Source organism: Hylobates moloch, unplaced genomic scaffold (genome assembly GCF_009828535.3).
Source record: "Hylobates moloch isolate HMO894 unplaced genomic scaffold, HMol_V3 SCAFFOLD_2, whole genome shotgun sequence".
NCBI classification, from domain to species: domain Eukaryota; kingdom Metazoa; phylum Chordata; class Mammalia; order Primates; family Hylobatidae; genus Hylobates; species Hylobates moloch.
In genome coordinates, this window is record NW_026652277.1 from 146,991,859 (window position 1) to 147,016,564 (window position 24,706).

A 24,706-nucleotide genomic window follows, 5' to 3' on the forward strand; every position below is an offset into this window, starting at 1 on the left:
TGGATTGGACATCTCAAACTAAACTCATCATTTCCTCTTAAAGCCCATTATTTCTCCTGTTTAGACCATCTCAGTGTTTTATCCTCCAGTATATGCCCAGTCTCCCAAAGAGAAATTAGCAGGTTGCCCTTCACTCTACTCCCTCTTTCACCCTTCATCAAATTCAGTTTCCTTCTATGGTGGCTCTCTGTAAGACTTATCCAACTGTAACCAGTTGTCATTTATATGGCAGAGTGAACATTCTAAATTACAGATCCTATCATGTCATTCTCTTCCTTAAATTGTACTATGGCTTTCCACTTTTTTCAGGGTGACATACAGTGCTCTCCCAGCATGATCTAATCTCTGCTTCTCTCTCATCTGTCCCCACTACTCATGGTCTGGTCATCTGGACCCCTATGGATTGAGGGTATAAGCCAGAAACCTATAAATTTTCTTTGGTGCCTCTTTCTTCCTCATGATGCTCCTGCTTATCCAATTCATTACCACACATTGGGCTTCCACTTGTGTGTATGGCATTCATCTCTATTACCCCACTCTCATCCAATCTCATATTGTGTAGTTTGGGATTACCACATTTTTTTTTTAGCTGGTCTCTCTGCTTTTACTCTTGTTCTCCTCCAAATCTGTTCTCCGTAATGTAGCCAGAATGAATGTTTGCTATTCTAAATGTGAATACGTCATCACAGTGCTTACAAACTCTTCCCCTGACTTCCCTTAGGCTTGTAGGATAAAGACCAAAATTCTCCCCTTGGCCACATCTCCCACCACTTGTGCCCCTGGCCATCTGCACTCCAGCCATACTGTCCGCCAGCCACTTTGTCCCACCACAAAGCATTGTCACACATTTCTTTATTTTGCCTTAAAGGTAATCTACCTCTCCCTACATTTTGTTAATTTCTGTTAACTCCAATTTACCTTTCAAATCTCAGCTCGTGAAAGCTCTCTGTGCCATCGCAGGGGTTCCAAGATTCCTCCTATGCTTATCTTATACCACTATTTTTCCTCTAGTTTGTAGTTATAAATTTATCTACATGATCATTTGACAAATAACTATCTAGTCCACCAGACTATAGACTCCAAATGGGCAAGAAACCTTTTTGTTTCTTATCAGAGTATCACCAATATTATATACATAATAGGTGTTGAGTCAATATTTGTTTAATTAATTGTGAATAATTTTAAAAGCATTTGAACAACAAGATGAAATGTAGACAAACCCAAAATAAACATTGATTTTGTATTCTTTAAAATGCATTAAAATCAGGCATATATTTATAATTATATTGTTGAATATTTTGTTTTCATTGATAAACACCTCTTAACTGTTTATATTCTGTAAGGGGAGAATGCTCTGTAGTAGATTGAACTGTATAAAATATTAAAATTTAGCTTCACTTATATTGTATTTTATTGCCTATTGAATATCAAATTTAATGAAAATGAAGCATTTCCAAAAGTATTTTAAATGATTTAAGTGCCAATATTATGTTTACAAGATTTTATTTATAGTTTTTAAAAGATTTCAACTGCTAACAGTGTTTTTTATTTCTCCTTTTATATTTTTAAAAGATATATAATATAAAACAAGTCATATCTTTTTGGTTTGGAACTTTTAAAATTGGCACGTGAAATACTTAGGAAGAAATTCCACATGAAACTGGCTCATTGTCATTCCACGGGGTCAGCTGGTTGCTCCTTCTTTCCTTGTGTGTTGTTGGTCCTTACGGCTTGCCTGATAAGTGCTTCACTACCACTTAGACATATGGAGCTGGTAATATTGGAAGATGACCCTTGAGAGTATCATATAAATGATTTGATCTGAAATTTAATTTTAGAAGGAAACCATATGAGTCCTCAAATGCAAAGGTAGATGGTATCTAAGCAATGTTATCTATTCAGTAGTTAAGTTTGCTCCATTAGATTCTAGTTTTAACATAAAGAAGGCAGAAAATGAAACACGCTGGTAATATCCAACCAAGAAAATTATGTGCAGATTTTAAGAGGTGCAGTAAGAACTGCTTGAGCTAAAGCGGGAAAGTAACAGCTACATTGTTCAGAAGTAAATTAACGTATGCCTAATGGTAATGCATGCTGCCTAGATATAAATACTCTAAAAAACAAAACAAGAAAAAATAGAAAAAGAAATGGGAAAAAAAAACCCTAGCTGAGTGAGTGTCAACATAAAAAAAGGTAATCAAAGGCAAGAGAGATACAAGATACTGTGTAAGGCATCATTTACAAAGGAACACTGTAAAGATTGCAGAATAGAGGTAAGAGGATGTTAAAATAAGAAAATCCAAGGTAGAGAATGAAAGGAAGATTGTACAACATATTAGGATAAATGAGAAGTTATTTGTCAACTACTCAAAGGACAAGATAATAGTGAATAAGAAGAAGGATGACTGAGAGATGGAGATGGTAATTTAATAAAACACAGAAAGAGCCAAACTGAATCAGACAGATAGTTCCTATCATGTAGTATTTAGCATCCATTCATAACATTATCAATAGCCTGTCCTGGATGAGACTGATTTTTGTGAATTTTGCTTGGACAGTGATAATACTGTCTATCACCACTACCCATAGGTGATAGTGCATTTGTCATAGGCTTCTTTATGAAGTCTCTCGTGAGTATTTTTGACAAGGGTGACTCTTCAACTTAATTACTGTGTAATGAGACATGATTTTTAAAAATATATCTAGATGATGTTCTGATATTATTTTGAGATGCATTAATTCACTGAAAGCCAACGTCTATGTACTTAAAGTATACATTAACTGGAGCAGTGTCCTCTCCTCACCTAGAATACTTCAGTTTTTCATGTATTTTCCTACTCTTTCTGGATGTTAGCCAAACACAAAATAGTGTTGGGTACAAACAAAATATAAGTCTGTGAGACAAAAGAAAAGTGTATTTCATCTCCAATTCCCTGTACATGTAAGTTCAGATAAGTTACTTAACCTCCTCATACCTTCCTTTTCACCTGTATAAAAAGAGGGATGATGCCTTCTATATATCTCTAAATTCAGGAAGAGTAAATGGGACACACGAGAGTGCTGTAAGCCTTTGCAAACATGTATATAAATTTGACATAACTATTCACAATAGCAAAGACATGGAATCAACCTAAGTGCCCATCAATGATAGACTGGCTAAAGAAAATGTGGTACATATACACCATGGAATACTATGCAGGCATAAAAAAGAATGAGTTCATGTCCTTTGCAGGGACATGGATGGAGCTGGAGGACATTACCCTCAGCAAGCTAATACAGGAACAGAAAATCAAATACTGCATGTCCCACTTATAAATGGGAGTTAAATGATGAGAATACATAGACATGTAGAAGGGAACAACGTACACTGGGGCCTACCAGAGGGTGGAGGGTGGGCAGGATGAGAGGATGGAGAGGATTGGGAAGAATAACTTACGGGCACTGGGCTTAATACCTGGGTGATGAAATAATCTGTGCAACAAACCACATTATGCACATTTACCTATGTAACAAATCTGCACATCCTGCACATGTACCCCTGAACTTAAAAGTTAAAAAATATAAAAAATACAAGTAATTCTGAGGTACAGCTGAGCCTGACTGTGTGTAACTCATCTTTCAGCATGCTAACCCACATTAAGTTGATGCTTTTGGTGCCGGGAACCTCACATCTCCTCTTTTGGAATGTAGCCTAGAGAGGAAGCTCTTCTTCTGTGTTTAGAGGGAAGGTATCTCCTTCAGTAAGCACTGTACTGGCCCTGAAGAGTCTTCCTACCCTACTTCCACTCCCACCCCACCAGCGTGGAACTTGGTGTGTATTCAAAGGCCCAGTTTGAATTACTGTGAGGCCAGTGGCTAGAAAGCAGTGTAGTTGGGACTGGAGATTCTCATGCCTGGCTCTCCTCCCAAGCTTCAGCTGTAGCTCTTGAGCAGCAGCTTCCTCTGAGCTTCTAAAAAATGCCCAGAAAACTGTCCAGCCAACCACATTTGCTGGCAAGCGTAGCACCAGGCATATGGTCAGTTTGGGTGCTATTAGATAGGCTTTAGAACTTCCAAGGGATCGTTGGTTTGATTGTCATTGTATCCGCCAATCACCCAATGTCTTTGACCCATGACAATTTGCCAGACACTATGCCTGGCACTCTGAGGAATAAAAAAAGTAAGACAGAGCCCTAGACTTTTCTAATCTATCTATCTAATGGAGATATGGCAAAGCACCTAACAAACTTACTACCCATTAGAGTTGTGAATAGTGGTAATAATAATTATTTTTGAAAATCTAAGAAAAGAGAGCATGTGCTAGAATAGATAAGGAGGGCTTCACTGAGAAGATGGAGTTGGAATTGAATCTCGAAGGCTGGATTTATTTTGGATAAGTAGAGAAGAGTTAAGAAGCAAAAGTATGAACAAAATCTTTTTTTGAGAATGTTCCAAAAGAAAGTATACAAGAAGAATGGTAATAAGGTTGGCAAGATTGGTTAGGAAAATTGTTGTTTAGTCCTGTATGTAACAACGTTAGAGAATATTTACTATAAGTTAGGCATCATACTACGAGCTGGATATAATATGATGAACAAAACAGACCAAGTTCTCACCCCCTTAAAGCTTACCTTTCAGTTGGAGAGGTTGTCAATAAATAGGTGAGCCAATTACTAAGTAATTCTCAAATCCATGGTGCTATGAAGGAAAAGTCCTGCTGCAGGAAGTGTGGGTCTCAGTGCTAATTTTTTGAACTTCTTTTTTATCATGGAGTTTGTAGGATTCTTGACAATTTAGTATTGAAGTAATGATATAATTAATACTAAGAATAAAATGCATGTGAGTGATGACTCTTACACATTACTATGTAAGTGAAATAACCTGTACAACAGATTATAAGCCAGAGGAAGTTAAGACAATGAATACGATCTTGATCATTCAGAATTTAAAAGAGACAGTGTATGATATACATTTACTTTTTAAAATTTAGACACTTTGAGTTATTAATAAGAATTGGTCCACTTGGTGTGAAATTATGATCTTTTGGTAATACAGAAAATATATTGATGAAGCAAAAGAATACATTTTAAGTTTAAATTATAATGTACATTTTCTGTATCATAAGAGACACTAGTGGTATTGATACATTAATCCTTAAGGTAAGATATTAGAAGATGACCGAAATATAGATCAAATTCCTTATTATGGTGTTCAGTAATATGTGAAAGTAGGAGTGGTACCATAAAGTTCAGTCAAGTCTAGACTAGAAAAATATCCAAAGCAGTTTAGACTACCTTTTTTTTTTTTTTTTTTTTGAGACAGAGGCTCGCTCTGTCGCCAGGCTGGAGTGCAGTGGCGTGATCTCGGCTCACTGCCAAGCTGTTGACCTTAGTTAGTGATTCAAAAGTAACGTTTAAATAATTAGGTATGAGTATGTGTGTGTGTATGTGAATGTGTTTATGTATATGTGTCTGTGTGTAAAAATTTATTTGACCCATCAGACCTTTGAGTGCAAACACGTGCAGGAAACCAAGTTTAAGGAAATTAATGGAACATAATTACAACACTCACCACAAAAGCAAGGATTTGAGTAACCTAGGGATTGGATGCACAGTTTATCCCAAAAAGTTTTTTAAATCTAAAAGTGAAAATAATTCCATTATTAATATTTTAGAAGAATAAATCCAGAGCATTATAATACATTGGTTAATACTCTCCAAATTATTGTGTGTATGTACTGCAAATTATACAGAAAAAAATTTTAGTTTTCCAATGGATTCTTATCCTTTCATCCTTTCATTTGTGATGTTAACACTTGCAGGTTGAGAAGTTAGATGATAATAGTTGGACTTTATATTCCTTCATTTGTGCAAAACCTTGAAAACTTTCATAAATTAAACCTCTTGCTGCCCTTGGAAAATCACAAAAGGCAGTACAATTTCTCTAGCGTCTTTTACCATGTTCTGTGCTGGCCAGACATTTAGTTCCATTTAAAATCCACTTACGTATATTTTAAATATTAATTCTCTGGCCATGCCTAGTACGCAAGCACTCTGGTACAAGATTCTAGAGTATTAATATGCTGCCAACTTGGACCTTGTTCAAAATTATATTGAGACAGTTGGTGATTCTCTAATTCATTACCTGTAGTTAGACTATCTGTATCTTTTTAGTAAAAGAGAAGAAGGCTTCTATATTAGCATATGCAACACATAGAAAAATGAAGTGTAAACCTTTCACGGTACTCTAAACCTTGTAATTTTTAAAGAAACAATGTTCTACACACGCCATTTTTATTTGACCGAATATGGTATATTTTAACCGTGAACACACTGAATGCATTCCAGTGTGTCAAATGATATTTTAAAGGTGAATAGAGGTGACTGTGCCTGAGAATACTTTTTGGGAGGTGGGGCTGTTTTGGGGTTCTGTTTTACTTTGCTGACAGTGCTGCATGATTCTGTGATTAACAAGCATATTTCTGGTGCTATCATATGGAAAAAGTTAGCATTTATTCTCCCTTAACGTTTTATTGGCATCTTTGATGTGTTATAAAACAGGCATTTACTACTGAGTAGCTAAGCATTTCCCCCTCTTTGTTTCTTTAATTAACGTATTGATCTAAAACAAATCTATAGGATCAAGCTTATTGAAGCAGACAGCCTGTTCGTCTCTCAAGAACCATTGCTGCACTCCACACGCTTTTTCAGTAAATAAAATATGGACAAAACTGCAACATGTAGAGGCTGAAGATTCCATTAAGGACTTTTGGCAACTGTACCTTAAAGAAATTTCAAAAATAACTGTGCTTTATTGCTTCTTCTGTGCCATAGCATATAATGAGGGTTTTTTAAAAGACCAAATACAGCTCTCTGATTTCCATTTAATGGAAGAAGTAATAAAGTTTAATTGTATACTTGAGCATGGGGCATCATTTCCAATACATCTGATCAATAATTCATCGATTGCCGTTGGCTCAAAGTAATATTTGAAAGAAAATGCAGCCAGTGGGAGCTTATCTAGCTGTAGCTTCATCATCTCTATTAATTATGCTTTTCCCGAATTTGGATCATTAGGCTACCAAAGTGACAGCAGATGGTGAGCAGACCGGACAGGATGCTGAGAGGACCAACACAAGAGCAAAGTCCCTGGGAGAATTCATTAAGGAGCTTGCCCAGGATGCAGAAGGTATTAGAAAGAATCACATTTTAATCATCATTTCTCCCAACAGAAAAATACAGAAAGGGATGACACAGGACTGGAATTTCTCTAGTTATAAGTGACATCTGTAAAATCAAAGGTTGAGTTACAAAAAGTAGTGTGGTTAAGATATTCAAGGGTATTATCTGCTGAGAACCTGTGACCTACAGTGTTAAATTAGCAACAATAGTCAGTGAATTAGTGACAATGAGGGCAGAATAGCAGAAAATTCTTGAAACGTGGCTATTATAATTACATAAGAATAGGCAACTTTTGTTTTGTTATTGTTTTTATTTGAAAGTATTTAAAGTATTTTTCATTTTCAAGCAAGCTAATGTCATCATTCCACTTGATACATTAAAGCAGCACTTTAGTTTCTCAAAATGGCTTTTCAAATACTGGGGACTGGTTTTTTTGTTTGTTTGTTTGTTTGTTTTTTGAGACGGAGTCTCGCTCTGTCGCCCAGGCTGGAGTGCAGTAGCACAATCTCGGCTCACTGCAAGCTCCGCCTCCCTGGTTCACGCCATTCTCCTGCCTCAGCCTCCCGAGTAGCTGGGACTACAGGCGCCCACCACCACTCTCGGCTAATTTTTGTATTTTTAGTAGGGACAGAGTTTCACTGTGTTAACCAGGATGGTCTCAATCTCCTGACCTCGTGATCCGCCCGCCTCGGCCTCCCAAAGTGCTGGGATTACAGGCGTGAGCCACCGCGCCCGGCCTGGGGACTGGTTTTTAATGAACATCTGTTGCTTGGGATTTGGATGTGCTACTTTATGAGAAGCTCTGGTGTATTTAGCTCACAATTCTCTAGGAGTTAGTTCTTGCCGTCTACTAACATGAGTGAGAAAGTGGAAGCCATTTTTTGGCAAAAGCCCAAATTAAGAAACTCAAAGAGTACAGATAATGCCCCTCTGCACTCGCCCCCCAAAAAAACCTAGTCCTTAAATATCTGTTAAAATATAATAAACATGCATGCATGTTTAGAAATTGGGAAAAATGCTTTTTGTTGTTTTTTACTTGAAGCAGTAAAACATTTTTCTTGCTCTGCAATATTATGCATTTTAGATACTTTGCTTCATAATGTAGCCAAATACATAAGGATGTGAGATCAACTTCAAGGCAGATTCTGACTGATAATTCTTAGGCATCACAGGCCAAGAAGAGACAAACTCCCCAATATTCACCACTGCAAGAAGCAACAGGGTTTTAATTTGAGAGCTAATTTGAGGCAAAGGTGTGACGTTCTGAAACAGAAATTATTTCTGCCAGAAAAATCTCAGTTAATTCATTGTGGTTTATCCTCTTCTAGAAGAAGCTATTGTACTTTCCCTAGTATTATTTTCCATTAATGCTACTTGAGGTGCCCCCCTCCAACCCAAAACAACAGCAACAACAAATTCCACTGCAGGTAGAGCATCTTCACTCTGAGCGGATCCCCAAAGGCCCTAGTCAATGCTCCAGGAACTTTCCTTTTCTTTCCATTGACATTTCAAACACCCAACACCCAGCAGCCCATCCTGGGGACTCATTTTCAGTTTGTTTCAATCAAACACTGGTATGAGAATAAATGCTAGCATATGTTTTAATAGATCCTATTATCAACACTGCTTACTTTATTCTCTGCATTGAACCCCTCCATCTCCCACCAAAGAGAGATGCATATTCATGGTTACCTCTTTGGTCAATATGAATATTTGCTTCTTCTGGGTGCCTAGGGCCTCTAGGTACTATTTGTACAATTTGTGGACCAACAGGGGGCAGACTGGAGATGAGATGTATCCCAGGCTTGCTCACCACCCCAAATCCCAAGTCTATACACCAGAGAAAGGATTACCCATCACCAAAGGTGTCTCTCATTCCCTAAATTATGCATAGATCAGGTGGTCTGATTGTGTCTGTCCAGATAGGGCACCCTTTTCTAATTTATGTGAAGTGCCATGTGGGATAGCTATACTTTAGGGAAGTAAGAACACTACTCACTTTTGCCTGCAGGCACTATTTGGTAGAATTAATTCAACTGTTAAAATTGAATGAAAGTTCAAATTTAAATTGTACCAGAGCAACACTAAATGTTCATTGAGATGTAATACAAAGCTTGGCAGTTTAACGGAGAAAAAAAGAGGAGGTGGGGGAAGGGAGGGAGGGGAGGCAAGGAAGGGAGGGGAGGGAAGGAAGGGAGAGGAGGGAGGAAAAAGGAAAGAAGGAAGGAAGGGAGGAAGGGGGAAGGGAGAGAGGAAAGAAGGAAGGGAAAGGAGGGAGGAAGGAAGAAAGGAAATGGAAAGGAAGGAAAGAGGAAGGGAGGGGGGAAAGAAGGAAGGGAAAGGAGGGAGGGAGGAAGAAAAGGGAAGGAAGGAAGGTAGGAAGGAAGGAAGGGGAAATAAGAAAGGGAGGGAGGGAAGGAAGGACTCACCAAAGGCTTTAAAGTAGGTTATACTACATATCCACACCTCTTTTTTTCTCTCTCTAAACTATAATAATGAAGGATAACCGTCAGTTCTGTTACATTTTTGTTAGTTGTAATAAATTGCTGTAGGAAAAGTAAATGCTTCAGGCTGACATTTATCTATTTCAGCTTTATGTTTGGATAGATGTACTATTCATCCTATCTTTCATTATGAGTCATGGCCTCTTTATAGATAATCAACTTCTATTCATCTAAGGCATTCTTATCTCACTATAATTTTATAATATATACCATGCTATGACTCCTGATTAGTTCATAAATAAACTTTTATTCCACACATTATTAGAATTAATGAGTGGACATAGGTAAACCCATTAGTGTTTATTTCCTGACATACAATAGGACTTAATCAATGATAGACACCTTTCCTTCCTGTTTCTCAGATCAGAGTATCACTTTCTATTCTTAATAAATTTACCCATCAGAGGATTTTTTTTTCAGACTTAGTATGAAAACAGTTTTGCTTCTCCTGAGGAATTTTTACTTATATTTATAGATACTGTATACCTCTTAAGAATCCTATTTGTATTCCCTGCTACGCATAGGCTACTAAGATGCTTAGTAGTGGACTTAGGGTGCACTACATTGAATGTTATGGCATGGTTTTCTGTCTACTAATTCTTTCCCTAATTTACACAATTTTTTTTTTACCTGTAGCACTGTTTCCTTTTATTTTAATTTTATCTGATATTAGGATTTTTAAAAATTACCTAAATCCTCCTTTGAATTAAGTTGGAAATAAATAAGTAAATTCCAAAGATATATCTTTTACAATCATTTTCAATACTGTGGGAAAGAAAATATATTGAAGTGATAGTGCATACTTTTGAATAAGAGATGAAAATCACATTCATCTTTAAGAATGCTCAGAGAAGTTCTGAATCCTATATATACATAGGATCTGGAACTATATATGTATATAAACATAAAAATGTATGTTTATGTATGTCTATAAAGAGTGAAACAAACTTCTATTAAAATGATGCTTCCTTTCCTTTTTTGGTGGGGAGGATTTCTAAGAAAATCATATTGCCTAGCATGTGATAGATGCCTATGAGAGAAATGGAAAATGACAGCATTTTTAAATTTAACTTTCAGTAAAAAAAAAATGGAAATAAAAATTAAACTACAGTTCACCATACAAAAAGAATGTTAAATGAGGGTAAGTAAAGTGCAGTGAAATAATCTGGAAAATAACTATAAAACTTTAAAACACTAATAATAAATAAATGTTATCCAAATTAACCTGACAAGTTTTAATGGGCCATATGTAATTTATCTGTGTCCCAGTGAGGCCATATTTTTCTCCAAAACCCATATCTAAAATTTATTTTTCATAATGAAGATAAAGTAGCACACATACCAAAAACCCATTTGAAAGATGCTATCATTTAATCCAAAAAGACACTGAAGGCCCGTGTCCATTTTGGGGAGCTTGTATTTTTTTTACATAACATGGGTTGCAACAAAAAGCTGGCCATGGAATAGCAGTTTATTCCATAAGCAGCCAATATATTTGCTAAAATGTTTGTTCTTTTGGTCCTAATCACATTGCAGTCTTCTGGGACTATTTCAATAACAGTAATTGCAACAATTGATAATATCCAACTGGGAAAAAAAAAAAAAACAACCTCATGACTGAGCTGCAGTGATGTCCTATAGAAACTTTATGGGGTATGTGTTATATGTTTTGATGTTTTTCTTTTTTTTTCTCATGTTTTTATTTTCCTTTACACTTTAAGTTCTGGGATGCATGTGCAGAATGTTCAGGTTTGTTACATAGGTATACCTGTGCCATGGTGGTTTGCTGCACCTATCAACCCATCAAAAGAAGACATTTATGCAGCCAACATACATATGAAAAAGCTCATCATCACTGATCATTAGAGAAATGCAAGTCAAAACCACAATGAGATAACATATGACACTAGTCAGAATGGCAATTATTAAAAAGTCGGGAAACAATAGATGCTGGCGAGGCTGTGGAGAAATAGGAACACTTTTACACTGTTGGTGGGAGTGCAAATTAGTTTAACCATTGTGGAAGACAGTGTGGCGATTCCTCAAGAATCCAGAACCAGAAATACCATTTGACTCAGCAACCCCATAGCTGGGTATATACCCAAAGGAATATAAATCATTCTACTGTAAAGACACATACACATGTATGTTTATTGCAGCACTATTTATGCAAAGAGATGGAACCAACCCAAATGCCCATCAGTGATAGATTGGGTAAAGAAAATGTGGTACATATACACCATGGAATACTATGTAACCGTAAAAAAGAATGATATCATGTCCTTTGCAGGGATATGGATGAAGCTGAAAGCTTCAGCATCCTCAGCAAACTAACCCAGGAATGGAAAACCAAATACCACATGTTCTCACTCATAAGTGGGAGTTGAACAGTGAGAACACATGGACAGGGAGGGGAACAACACACACTGGAGTCTATTGGGGGTTGTGGGGAGAGGAAAAGGAAAGCATTAGGACAAATAGTTAATGCATGAGGGGCTTAAAACCTAGATGATGGGCTGGGCGTGGTGACCCACTCCTGTAATTCCAGCATTTTGAGAGGCTGAGGCGGGCAGATCACCTGAGGTCAGGCGTTCAAGACCAGCCTGGCCAACATGGCAAAACCCCATCTCTACTAAAAATACAAAAATCAGCTGGGCACAGTGGCATGCGCTGTAATTCCAGCTACTCGGGAGGCTGAGACAGTAGAATCGCTTGAACCCAGGAGGTGAGGTCGCAATGAGCAGAAATTGTGCCACTGCACTCCAGCCTGGGCGACAGAGCAAGACTCCATCTCAAAAAAAACAAAGAAAACAAAAAACTGGTTGACGGGTTGATAGGTGCAGCAAACCACCATGGCATATGTATACCTATGTAACAAAGCTTGCTTTCTTAATACATGATCATTTTGCTAAAGCCATTTTTGTGCACCTTAATGATTTCTTCTACTTGTTTACAAATGGTTTTAATTTAAAGAAATTATGTATGCCATCCAAAAGATACAGCCATATTTGCCTTTTCCCTTTCTCTATCTGATGTCATTCTTTTTCCACCAGATTCTTCTCTGTAGAAGTTTAGCTTTGAGACTAGAGCACAAGAGAAATAGTGAGACTCTGTCTCTCATTTTTCCCTTCCTCTATACTGCCTAGGCCCAGAACCTAAATTAGATCAAATTTCAAAAGATATCTCTTATGAAAGCTGATTTATACACACACAAACACACGCACACATATTTATTTAACAAAGAAAAAACATACAGCTTTAGCAGGTTGGGAAGTGGCATTTATTAATATCATCTTCATTTTAAAAAGTGAGTACAAATTATATCAGTAGTTACTTACATGCTACAATTGGTTAAAGTCAACTATATAGATAGCATGCACTCAGACTAACGGATGAGATAGTACCATAGGTAGAGCCAAATCTGCTACTGCTTTCTTGAAATCTAAGAAGCAGAAAGCTTCTTACATTTAATCACTGGTACTCTGGAAGCCTTCCCACCTAGTTTGCTGGACCAGGGAACTTTCAAACTAATCAGCCTATGGTTACTGTGGTTCTGTAACAAAATTGAGACACAGCCTAGGTGATGTATCTTACTGACAATAGTGGCGAAATCTTGGGAGGGTTCTTTGACATATGTTAAGGTATAACTTTTAGGCAGTGGATCAAGAAAGAGCCACCCTCACTAACTTCTAGGAATACAGCACCTGACAATAACTTCTACCACAGGGCTAGGAATGGCCGTATTTGTTCTTTAAGAATGTGATTCAAATATTTCTGCTAATTAAACCATGGCTATCTTAGCCCATTTGGGCTGCTATAATGAAAATATCATAGATTTTATGCCTTATAAGCAACTGAAATGCATTTCTCATTTCTGAAGGCTGAGAGGTCCAAGATCAAGGTGCTGGCTGGTTTGGTGCCTGGTAAGGAGCTGCTTACTGGTTCAGAGATGGCTGTCTCCTTGTTATAGTTTCATGTGGTAGAAAGGGCAAGGGAGTTATCTGGCATCCCTTTTATAAGAGCACTAATTTCATTCTTGTCCTTATGATGTAATCGCCTCTCAAAGGCTCTGTATTAATCTCTTCTCACACTGCTATAAAGAACTACCTGAGACTGGGTAACTTACGAAGAAAAGACGTATAATTGACCACAGTTCTGCAAGCTTAACAAGAAGCATGACTAGGAGGCCTCAGGAAATTTACAATCATGGCAGAAGGCAAAGGGGAAGCAAGGACCTTCTTCACATAGTGGCAGGAAAGAGAGAGAATGAAGGGGGAAGTGCCACACACCTTCGAACAACCAGATCATGTGAGAATTCACTCACTGTCACAAGAACAGCAAGGGGGGAGGTTTGCTCCCATGATTCAGTCAACCCCCACCAGGCCCCTCCCTCAACATGTGGGTATTACAACTTGAGATGAGATTTGAGGTGGTGGGGGGGGACACAGAGAAAAACCATATCAGGCTCTGCCTCCAAATACCATCACATTGGGAATTAAGTTTCAACATATGAATTTGAGGAGAACATAAACTTTCAATCTACAGCATTGGCTCTCAGGGTTAAAGTATTGACTACAGGAGCTTTTAAACCAAAGACATATATAATGAAAAAAGAATTATAAAGATGCATTGTGGAAAGGGTATATTAGACATTGAAACTCAATTCTTTCTGCTCTCCCAGTGTTTCTCAAGCTCTAGGGTACATCAGAAGCTCTGAGAAGGCTTGTTAAAGCCCAGATTACTGGTCCTCACCCCCAGAATTTCTGAGTCTGTAGGTTTGTGGCAGGGCCTGAGAATCTGCATTTCTAATGGGCTCCAAGGTGGTGATGCTGCTGCTGCTTATTGGGGACCACATTTTAGAACAGCTGTGCTGACCCACCTTCTCACATACCCCTCTGCCTGCTCTGCTTGTCCTGACTATGTACACCTGTTTCAGGAGCTCTGCCCAGTCCAAAACTCTCTCCAAGAATAGAAATTAATTTTCAGGAATCTCTATGTCATAAGGAGATCTTCAAATACACCCTTGAATGGTAGAAAATGCCTCTTGGCCAACCCAGACCCCTTATTCTAGGAGTTTTCAAAGGTGATATTATAGAAATAAGTATTCAGCTGACAAAAGAGTTTGAGAAAACATCTCTCTTAAACTCACCAAAAAAATGTCCTATAGAACGCACTCCAGGAAACTTTAGTCTAAAACTAATAATATAACTGTGTAAATGTTTCAATTCACCATTTTAAACTTTTATTTCACGTAGAATTCTTTTTTCAAATGAAATCCTGCCCAGAACATCAGCCTATAAAGCAGATTCTTGGCAGAATAGACATCATTTGTAGAAAACCTGAAGCACCTGGAGAATCCTACAATTCCAAGGGGCACAGTTTGAAACCCCATTTAATGTACAATAAACACAGACCCTTGTGAAGGATGCTATTGCTGGAAGGTGTCGTTGAAGCCTAATTTATAACCCTTCTCCTAGAAGGGTTATAAGCCTAGACCAGTGCTTCTTTCTTCACCCCTTTAAAAAATGAACACAGGAGAACTATGTGGAAATACAAGGGCAGGTTCATTTTCAGAGATCTCATCACTGAGTGTATTTCCACACTTAGTATTTTTAAACTGACTGATAGCCACTGCTATGACTATCTTATCAGCAATGCAGAGCTTGTGTTTCCAGCCTCCAAGTGTTATGCTACAGGTCACTGTTTTTTTTAAACTCTTACCTGAATATGCTTCGACCTACTTCTTTATTTGTAATTCTTTCTTTCTTTTGAGGTTAGAAACACCATGCTTTAATTGCTGTAACCCCCAAAAGGAATATAATATTGAGAAACATATTACATTTCCCTGTTGGTCACTGATTGTTGTCTTAACTGCCTCTGTGTTTCCCAGCAGGAACACTCACGGCAAAATACTCTTCATTTGGAGATGCTGGTGCCCAGCAGATGCTGAATACCATATTTTCATGTGGCATTTTTGTTTACTAATTTACAAAATTTGTTTTACCCCCTGCAGCTGTAAATGAAAAAGCTATAAAACTGAATGAAACCCTAGCAACTCGAGACGAGGTCTTTGAGAGAAATTTGGAAGGGCTTCAGAAAGAGATTGACCAGATGATTAAAGAACTGAGGAGGAAAAATCTAGAGACACAAAAGGAAATTGCTGAAGATGAGTTGGTGTGAGTAGATGAGTTATTATTTTTTCATTTGACAAACCGAGATTTCCAGATAATTTACAGTTTTCTAAATTTTTATCGCACATATAAGTAAAAGATGCTTTGTTTTTCCAACCTGGAGATATTTGCTGTGTTATCTATCCTCTATCTATCTATCTATCTATCTATCTATCTATCTATCTATCTATCTATCTACCATCTATTATTTATTCATTTACTTATTTAATTGTACTTTACCATTGTTCCAAAATGAATCAAAAGCATGTTCTTGCCTACATATAATCAAGTAAATGATCTTTTCTGGTGCTGCTCCTTCTATAATTAGGCAAATGAGTTTGTTTTGTTAATCACCTGCATTAGGGACTTTTGGACTATCAGTTGATTTTTGTTTTAATAAAAATACGTTTGGATAAACAAAGTTATGACTTTACCATTCATGTATTGGCCAACCTATACATTTTATCATCTTAAGAAATGCTGAAAAGAAAAGTCATCAAATAATAAACACCTAATACTTTCAAATAAGAGTTGCGAATATGAGGGTTGGGAAAAGTGATAGTGATTTTATTCATGCTAAAGAACTTTTATGATAACACACTCAATAAAATAGATATATCTCTACATTCATAGTCAGCTAACTTCAAAGTGGTAGTATTACTAATACTTAAATAATTTATACTAAACTAGCAATATCAGCACACCACAGAACTTGTTAAAAATACAGATTGTCAGACCCCATCCCAGACCTCCTGAATCAGAAACTTTGGGGATGGGACCCAGCAACCCATGTATTAACAAGCCCTTCAGGGGATTATGAGGCATGTTAGTTTGAGAATTACTCTCTTTCAAGTATTTAGAGTTTCTTAATGACTCGGAAATTATCACTTTATAAAAACTAGATAAGTTAAATCCAAAAAACTTCCAGATCAGTCAGTTGGAAGAAAAAGAAACATAGATTAAAATTATGCTAGTCTACTAGTATGACAATGACCTAGAATTCTGTTCACAGTTTCTGAGCAAACATATCAGTATTCATCATTACATTCAAAGTAATAGAGAAAAGGTCTCAGTACAATGAAACAAGTGGATTGTTTGATTTTGGTATGTGAAGTGAATCTTAAAACTCATTTCATCAGTCAGATTCCTAGAATGACATGAGACCCCTTCTGATTCAAAATGTTATTTTACTTACAAATTTAAAAGGTTTCTTAAAAATCTGTTTGGCTTTTATTTTAATTAATTATAAATGTTCTCAGGTACCAGTTTTCAACTTGATTTAGCACACAGTGAATCTATTTTACATGTTTTCTTATTTTCTCATTCCTTTCATGTTAGCATCTCTTTGTAACATGGTTTAATACCAATAAACCCTAAGGCAGTGACATGAGCTCATTGTCTATTATTGGGCTGGGGGTGGTTGCAGAGCTGCAGAAGCCCTTCTGAAAAAAGTGAAGAAGCTGTTTGGAGAGTCCCGGAGGGAAAATGAAGAAATGGAGAAGGATCTCCGGGAAAAACTGGCTGACTACAAAAACAAAGTTGATGATGCTTGGGACCTGTTGAGAGAAGCCACAGATAAAATCAGAGAAGCTAATCGCCTATTTGCAGTAAACCAGAAAAACATGACTGCACTGGAGGTGAGTCTTAGGGGCACTTTTATCTTAATCTCAGAAGGTTGGGGACTGCGGGGGCAGTGTTGAACATGGCTGGACTATTCAAGTTGATGCACATTTACAAAAGTCAAGAGTGACAACTCTGAAAGGGGGCTTCTAAGAAACAGAACAAGAAATGACTTTTGTTTTGTTTTGTTTTTAATGACCAGTTACCATCGCCCAAAGAATCAAATAAAATTTCAATAAATTAAACTTTTGAAGATATTTAAGAACACTGTGATACAGTGGAAGAAGTTCTTTACAGGGAGTCAGGCGACCTTAGTCTCAATGACAACTGTGCCACTAACTAGACATATGAATTGGGCAAGTCAATTAACATCCGTAAGCATCAGTTCCCCAAATCTACAATGAGTGCATTATACTATAGCATATAGGGTATCTTCAAATATTCGTATCATATTATTTTGCAGCTTTCCCAAACTAATTCACAAACCTTGTTCAGAGATCTTGCTGCCAAAAATCATAGAAGTTCCCTACACTTTCAAATTCAATCTGAGCACATGACAAATAGCTCAATGAATTGAGACCAGAGCTTGGAAAAAGTTTGGTTCCCCTTTTTCTATGCACTGTATTCTGTGCAAATGATCTTTTAAAAGGAACTAATATGAATAGATCAGGTCTGGGTTATTTTCTCCTCCTTTTCCACACACATAACAGTTACTTCTCAACTCAAGAAATTATGGGCAGCCTCTATCTTTTTAAGAGTGCTGATGGAACTAGAACTAAAACAGATTCCTCCATTATTTTTTTTTTCTTCTTTTTTTTCCAATTCTTTCTTAATCTTAACATAGTAATCACTTTTCCTAAGAGTAAATTCAACACATATAACAGCAGAACCCTGTATTTGATATTAATATTTAAACAACAACAACTTTCTCCCCAGAGACAAATTTACCTTTGATGTTTTCAAAGTATCTGATTCCAACAGGTCAGAAAACAGTAGCAGACCTATACGTCTTCTAACACATAATTTCACCTTCAACAGTAACTCAACACCCTCTGGTATGTATGTAGAAATGTTTGTTGAATGACAGTAACAATTGAATACAATGAACCAGGATTTTTTTTTAATCTACTCATTTCTATTTTCCTTTGTATTAAGTAGTAAGAGGATGAATTACATTTTTTTAATATATTTTATTTCCGGGTCCCTCTTCTGGGACTTAGCCTTGTCATTCTGGTAGAATATTGAAGAGGCTTACTTTTTTTCTTTACTGATACACCTAACCAATTTGGAGTCTACTGACATGCTAGCAGTATTCCAGAAATACTGCTGTGAGGCAGGATGCTGGGCCACTGTCCTGTCACAGGCTCCAGCATGATTCGCCCTGCTCGGTGACACACCAGCCGTGTGACTTACCCGAAGGTGCACCTCTCTATTTTATGGCAACAGTTTGAGAAATGAAAATTACCTGTGTGGAAAGCATAGTAAGTATTTGAGAAATATTTCAAGAAGAGTTATATGGCACAGTCAATAGTACCTTTAGCTATTCATTTCTTTTAGTGATGTTTAAAACCAGAAGTCATCATTCTTGGTCACCCCTACAAATACCTGGGGCTTATGTATCGTCAGTATTGAAATTCTAAGTGGTCCTTTTTGGATTTTCCTTGTATGTGCCACGCTTAACTAAAGGCTTGTTAAAAAGTTACTGGATAAAATAGATAAACTAACTGAATCAATATGAATAAGGCATAGATGTTTACGGTTGCTTAAACCAAATAAATAATTTGGTTGCTGCCAAAATGGCTGAAAATCACGTGGAGTGTTTGTTAAGCCAACAGGTTTCATGGGCTCCCACCTAGAGAGTCTGTGTAGGCTGCTCTGGGGTTTGGCCCCGTGTCTACATTCTAATACGCTCCCTGGGCTAATCTGATGCCTATACAGGTTCGAGGAGAACTGACACATTACATCTATTTGATTGAATAATAAGCTGCATTTTAAATAAATAACTCCCTTACGACTGTGCCCACAATGAAGGTAATATAATTAAGACCCAACTCAAAAACTTTTAATTTATTTTAAGGTGGTATGTAATTTTCTTTTTAAAAATGTTATCAAGCCTCTAATTCATTCAGGAAATGTGCTAGACACAAAAATTGATTGTGTCAATGATAAGGCCCCTTAGAGCAGCAGCCTCAGTGTAACCTAGAAACTTGTCAAAAAGACAAATTCTTGGACCCCATCCCCAAATGATCAACTCAGAAACTCTGAGAATTGGACCCAGAAATCTGTGATTTAAAAATCCTCCAGTGATTCAGATGCAGCCTCAAGGTTGAGAACCACTGGTATAAACACTAAAACACCATCTCTGATTACTTCAAGTAACTTGTATTTAGTGGGAGGTACACATAAGCAAACCACTCCATACACTACCATAATTATCACAGGGGTAAGCAAAGGAGGGAGTCTAAGTCACCCCTGAGTTTAGGAAGAGCTTTGTAGAGGCCCTGACACTTGTGCTAGATCCTAAAGGATAAGCACTGGGCCAACAGAAGAAGAAAGGGAAGAACATTCCAGAAACTGGGAAAAACATATACAAAGGCATGGAGGAAAGAAAATGATGTTTTGGGGGAAAGTTCAGTGGTTTGATAGGCTTGGAAAGAAGACTGTGTGTGATCGACTGAAGGGATAGAAAGACAGAGAAGACAGGCAGAGTGCAGACCTTCAGTTATAAGAGAATCGCATTGTGAGACTAAGCTAAGGAATTGGTTTTTATCCTGAAAGCTATAGGAAGCAATTGAAATATTGCAGTCATGGGTTAAAATAAAACGTTGTGGAATTTGAGTGGCTCACTTAAACTGAAGAAATGGTTTTTTATTGGAAAATAGTGTGATATTAGGCTAGAAAAGTAGGCTGAGATAATGTTTATCTAAATGTCTGTCAGGTACCTACTACATCAAGGTACTGTTGGTAACCAGGGTATCTGAGGTTGAATAGAAATGATTCCTGGTCTCAAAGAACTTACAATCTCCTGAAAAATTCAGACATGTTAACCTTTCATTCTACACAATAGTATGATAATATTGGCTGGGAGATTCAGCAAAAGTTTCACAAAAATGACAGCACCATAGCAGAAGTGGAGAGGAATTGGAAGAAAGACAGAGCAGCAGGAACCCCAGCCAGAGCTTTGGAAGTGTAAGATGATCTTGGGAAGTGTTCAGTACAGCAGAAAAACTTTCAAAAGCTACATAAAAATCTGTAGCAGAGAAGGCTCTGGAATTTGGAGCCAGATCATAGAAGGCTTTGAATGCAGCCTACTAGATGGTGATGGAGTTGGAAAGGCATTTCCAGCAATGGAGAGAGGGCTAAGGGAACTGGGGACCTCATGGGCAGAAAAGAGAAGACGAATAATTCAGTGAAGCAAAAGAATATGTATTGAACAGTCTATCCCCAAATCTACCATTTATAACCTTGCCAAAGAAGGCAGTGCAGATCAAGTAAAGAGTAAGTTGCTACATAAAGAATACACAGGCCAGCCTGAGCAACATGGTGACACCCTATCTCTATAGAAAAACACAAAAATTAGTCGGGCATGGTGGTGCATGCCTGTGGTCCCAGCTACTTGGAGGCTGAGGTGGGAGGATTGCTTGAGCCCAGAAGTTTGAGCCTGCAGTGAGCTGTGATCATGCCACTGCACTCCAGCCTGGATGACAGTGAGACCCTGTCTCAAAAAAAAAAAAAAAGAAAAGAAAAGAAAAGAAAACAAGAATAGACAGGAGGACAGCTTTTGCAGGTTCCTGAAGAATCTACCACACCAACACACCAAAAAAAAAAAGAGAGAGAAAGAAAGAAAAAGAAAGTGTTCAATTTGCAAAGCTCTGGAATAAATAAAGATCTAATTAATTACAAGTTAAAAGTATAAATATAATCAACCTTCATATCCAAACAGAATAAATGAGCAATTATACTTATGCCGTACTTTTTGTAGAATAATTCTCCCTATACATAGGCCTTCTTTCTGTTTTTTAAATACTCTAAGTTTCCTATCTTAGGTATTTTATATGCTACATCATTTTCTATCTGTGCCTCTCTGTTTTTATTGCACTCATCTAACCTTTCTTTAAGAATATATTATACATTAATTTACTCATTCATTTTATCTCTCCTCCAGACAAGCCATGAGGAACATGTGTTCTTCCTCACTTCATTCCCCAATCCTAGAACAGTATCTAGCAAAGGCAAAACAGATTTTTTTTAGTGAATAAACAAAGTGCCATAGAACAAACCCAAATACTCTATACTTTTATCAATATTTGTGAGCTCCAAATTTCCATCTTTTCTCGGTTCAAAGCTAGAACCCATCAGTATCTAATCGGAAAATAAGACACCTCTAAAATTTCTTTAACCTCATCCCAGCACTTTGGGAGGCTGAAGCAGGAGGATCACAAGGTCAGGAGATCAAGACCATCCTGGCTAACATGGTGAAACCCCGTCTCTACTGAAAATACAAAAAAAAAAAAAAATTAGCCAGGCGTGGTGGCAGGCACCTGTAGTCCCAGCTACTCAGGAGGCTGAGGCAGGAGAATGGTGTGAACCCGGGAGGCGTAGCTTGCAGTGAGCTGAGATTGCGCCACTGCACTCCAGCCTGGGCGACAGAGTGAGACTCTGTCTCAGAAAAAAAAAAAAAAAATTCTTTAACCTCTTGATCATCATTTCTGATTGAGTATGATAAGAAGCACATTTTGATCTTTGCATGACAATTGACTCCCTAAAGTGACTCAATTAGAGCTTTTACAAAAGATTCTAACTACTTTATTGAAATCAAAATATATATAGCTCTTCAATTAACACACGTGTGGAAATATTTTCCCTGTTTCCAGTGGCACAGCATCTTAAATTACCTTGATCCATTAATTCAAACAAGCCAAGTTGTAAAAGATTCTTGTGTTTCTGTACATGCTATACTTTAAGTCAGTTCATACAAAAGCTAAGGGCTAAAATTGGCAGTTGTGTAAAAGAATGTTAGAACCTTGGAAGATAAGATATGACTTGTAATCAGGGACATTGTAATCAGGGACACTGGGACTGTTCCTACATTTGTTGTCTGTGAAGAGTGAATGACATATCAAAACTTCCCCTGAATTAGTGATGGGAGTAGCTGAATGAGCCAAGTGTCACCAGCACAAGTCCCAGGAATGGACATCATTTTCTTTTTCCTTTCTTTTCTTTTTTTTTTTTTTTTTTTTTTTTTTTTTTTTTTTTTTTTTGAGACAGAGTTTCGGTCTTGTCAGCCAGCCTGGACTGCAGTGGTGCAATCTTGGCTCACTTTAACCTCCACCTCTCGGGTCAAGAGATTCTCCTGCCTCAGCCTCCCGAGTAGCTGGGATTACAGGCATGCACCACCACACCCAGCTAATTTTGTATTTTTAGTAGAGACGAGGTTTCACCATGTTGACCAAGCTAGTCTCGGACTCCTCACCTCAGGTGATCCACCTGCCTCGGTCTCCCAAAGTGCTGGGATAACAGGCATGAGCCACCGTGCCTAACCCATTTTTGTTTGTTTATTAAAAAATATTTATTGAGCGGAGCCAAGATGGCCGAATAGGAACAGCTCCGGTCTCCAGCTCCCAGCCCCAGTGACACAGAAGACGGGTGATTTCTGCATTTCTGCTTGAGGTACCGGTTTCATCTCACTAGGGAGTGCCTAACAGTGGGTGCAGGACAGTCGGTGAAGCTCACTGTGCGCGAGCCGAAGCAGGGCGAGGCATTGCCTCACTCGGGAAGCGCAAGGGGTCAGGGAGTTCCCTTTCCTAGTCAAAGAAAGGGGAAACAGACGGCACCTGGAATATCGGGTCAGTTCCATCCTAATACTGCGCTTTTCCAACGGGCCTGGAAAACAGCACACTAGGAGATTGTGTCCCGCACCTGGCTCGGAGGGTCCTATGCCCACGGAGTCTCGCTGATTGCTAGCACAGCAGTCTGAGATCAAGCTGCAAGGCTGCAGCCAGGCTGGGGGAGGGGTGCCCGCCATTGCCCAGGCTTGCTTAGGTAAACAAAGCAGCCAGGAAGGTGGAACTGGGTGGAGCCCACCACAGCTCAAGGAGGCCTGCCTGCCTCTGTAGCCTCCACCTCTGGGGGCAGGGCACAGACAAACAAAAACTCAGCAAGAACCTCCACAGACTTAAATGTCCCTGTCTGACTGACAGCTTTGAAGAGAGTAGTGGTTCTCCCAGCACGCAGCTGGAGATCTGAGAACGGACAGACTGCCTCCTAAAGTGGGTCCCTCACCCCTGAGCAGCCTAACTGGGAGGCACCCCCCCAGTAGGGACAGACTGACACCTCATTCAACCGGGTACTCCCCTGAGACAAAACTTTCAGAGGAACTATCAGACAGCTGAATTTGTGGTCTCACGAAAATCCGCTGTTCTGCAGCCACCGCTGCTGACACCCAGCCAAACAGGGTCTGGAGTGGACCTCTAGTAAACTCCAACAGACCTGCAGCTGAGGGTCCTGTCTGGTAGAAGGAAAACTAACAAACAGAAAGGACATCCACACCAAAAACCCATCTGTGCATCACCATCATCAAAGACAAAAAGTAGATAAAACCACAAAGATGGGGAAAAAACAGAGCAAAAAAACTGGAAACTCTAAAAAACAGAGCACCTCTCCTCCTCCAAAGGAACGCAATTCCTCACCAGCAACGGAACAAAGCTGGATGGAGGATGACTTTGATGAGTTGAGAGAAGAAGGCTTCAGACGATCAAACTACTCTGAGCTACGAGAGGAAATTCAAAACAATAGCAAAGAAGTTAAAAACTTTGAAAAAAAATTAGAAGAATGGATAACTAGAATAACCAATGGAGAGAAGGGCTTAAAGGAGCTGATGGAGCTGAAAGCCAAGTTTCGAGAACTACGAGAAGATTGCAGAAGCCTCAGTAGCAGATGCGATCAACTGGAAGAAAGGGCATCGCTGATGGAAGATGAAATGAATGAAATGAAGAGAGAAGGGAAGTTTAGAGAAAAAAGAATAAAAAGAAATGAACAAAGCCTCCAAGAAATTTGGGACTATGTGAACAGACCAAACCTACGTCTGATTGGTGTACCTGAAAATGATGGGGAGAATGGAACCAAGTTGGAAAACACTCTGCAAGATATTATCCAGGAGAACTTCCCCAATCTAGCAAGGCAGGCCAGCATTCAGATTCAGGAAATACAGAGAACGCCACAAAGATACTCCTCGAGAAGGGCAACTCCAAGA

The 24,706-nt window shown here is 38.3% G+C and overlaps 1 protein-coding gene across 1 annotated transcript in view; it reads left to right on the forward strand.

The window, feature by feature from the left end:
- LAMA2 (laminin subunit alpha 2) overlaps nucleotides 1-24,706 on the forward strand; it is a 656,337-nt gene that overhangs the window by 500,868 nt on the left and 130,763 nt on the right. The window contains exons 29-31 of the mRNA XM_058435730.1: nucleotides 7,056-7,167; nucleotides 15,678-15,840; nucleotides 17,261-17,471. Coding sequence (XP_058291713.1) covers nucleotides 7,056-7,167; nucleotides 15,678-15,840; nucleotides 17,261-17,471 — 486 coding nt within the window. The remainder of the gene's footprint in view (nucleotides 1-7,055; nucleotides 7,168-15,677; nucleotides 15,841-17,260; nucleotides 17,472-24,706) is intronic.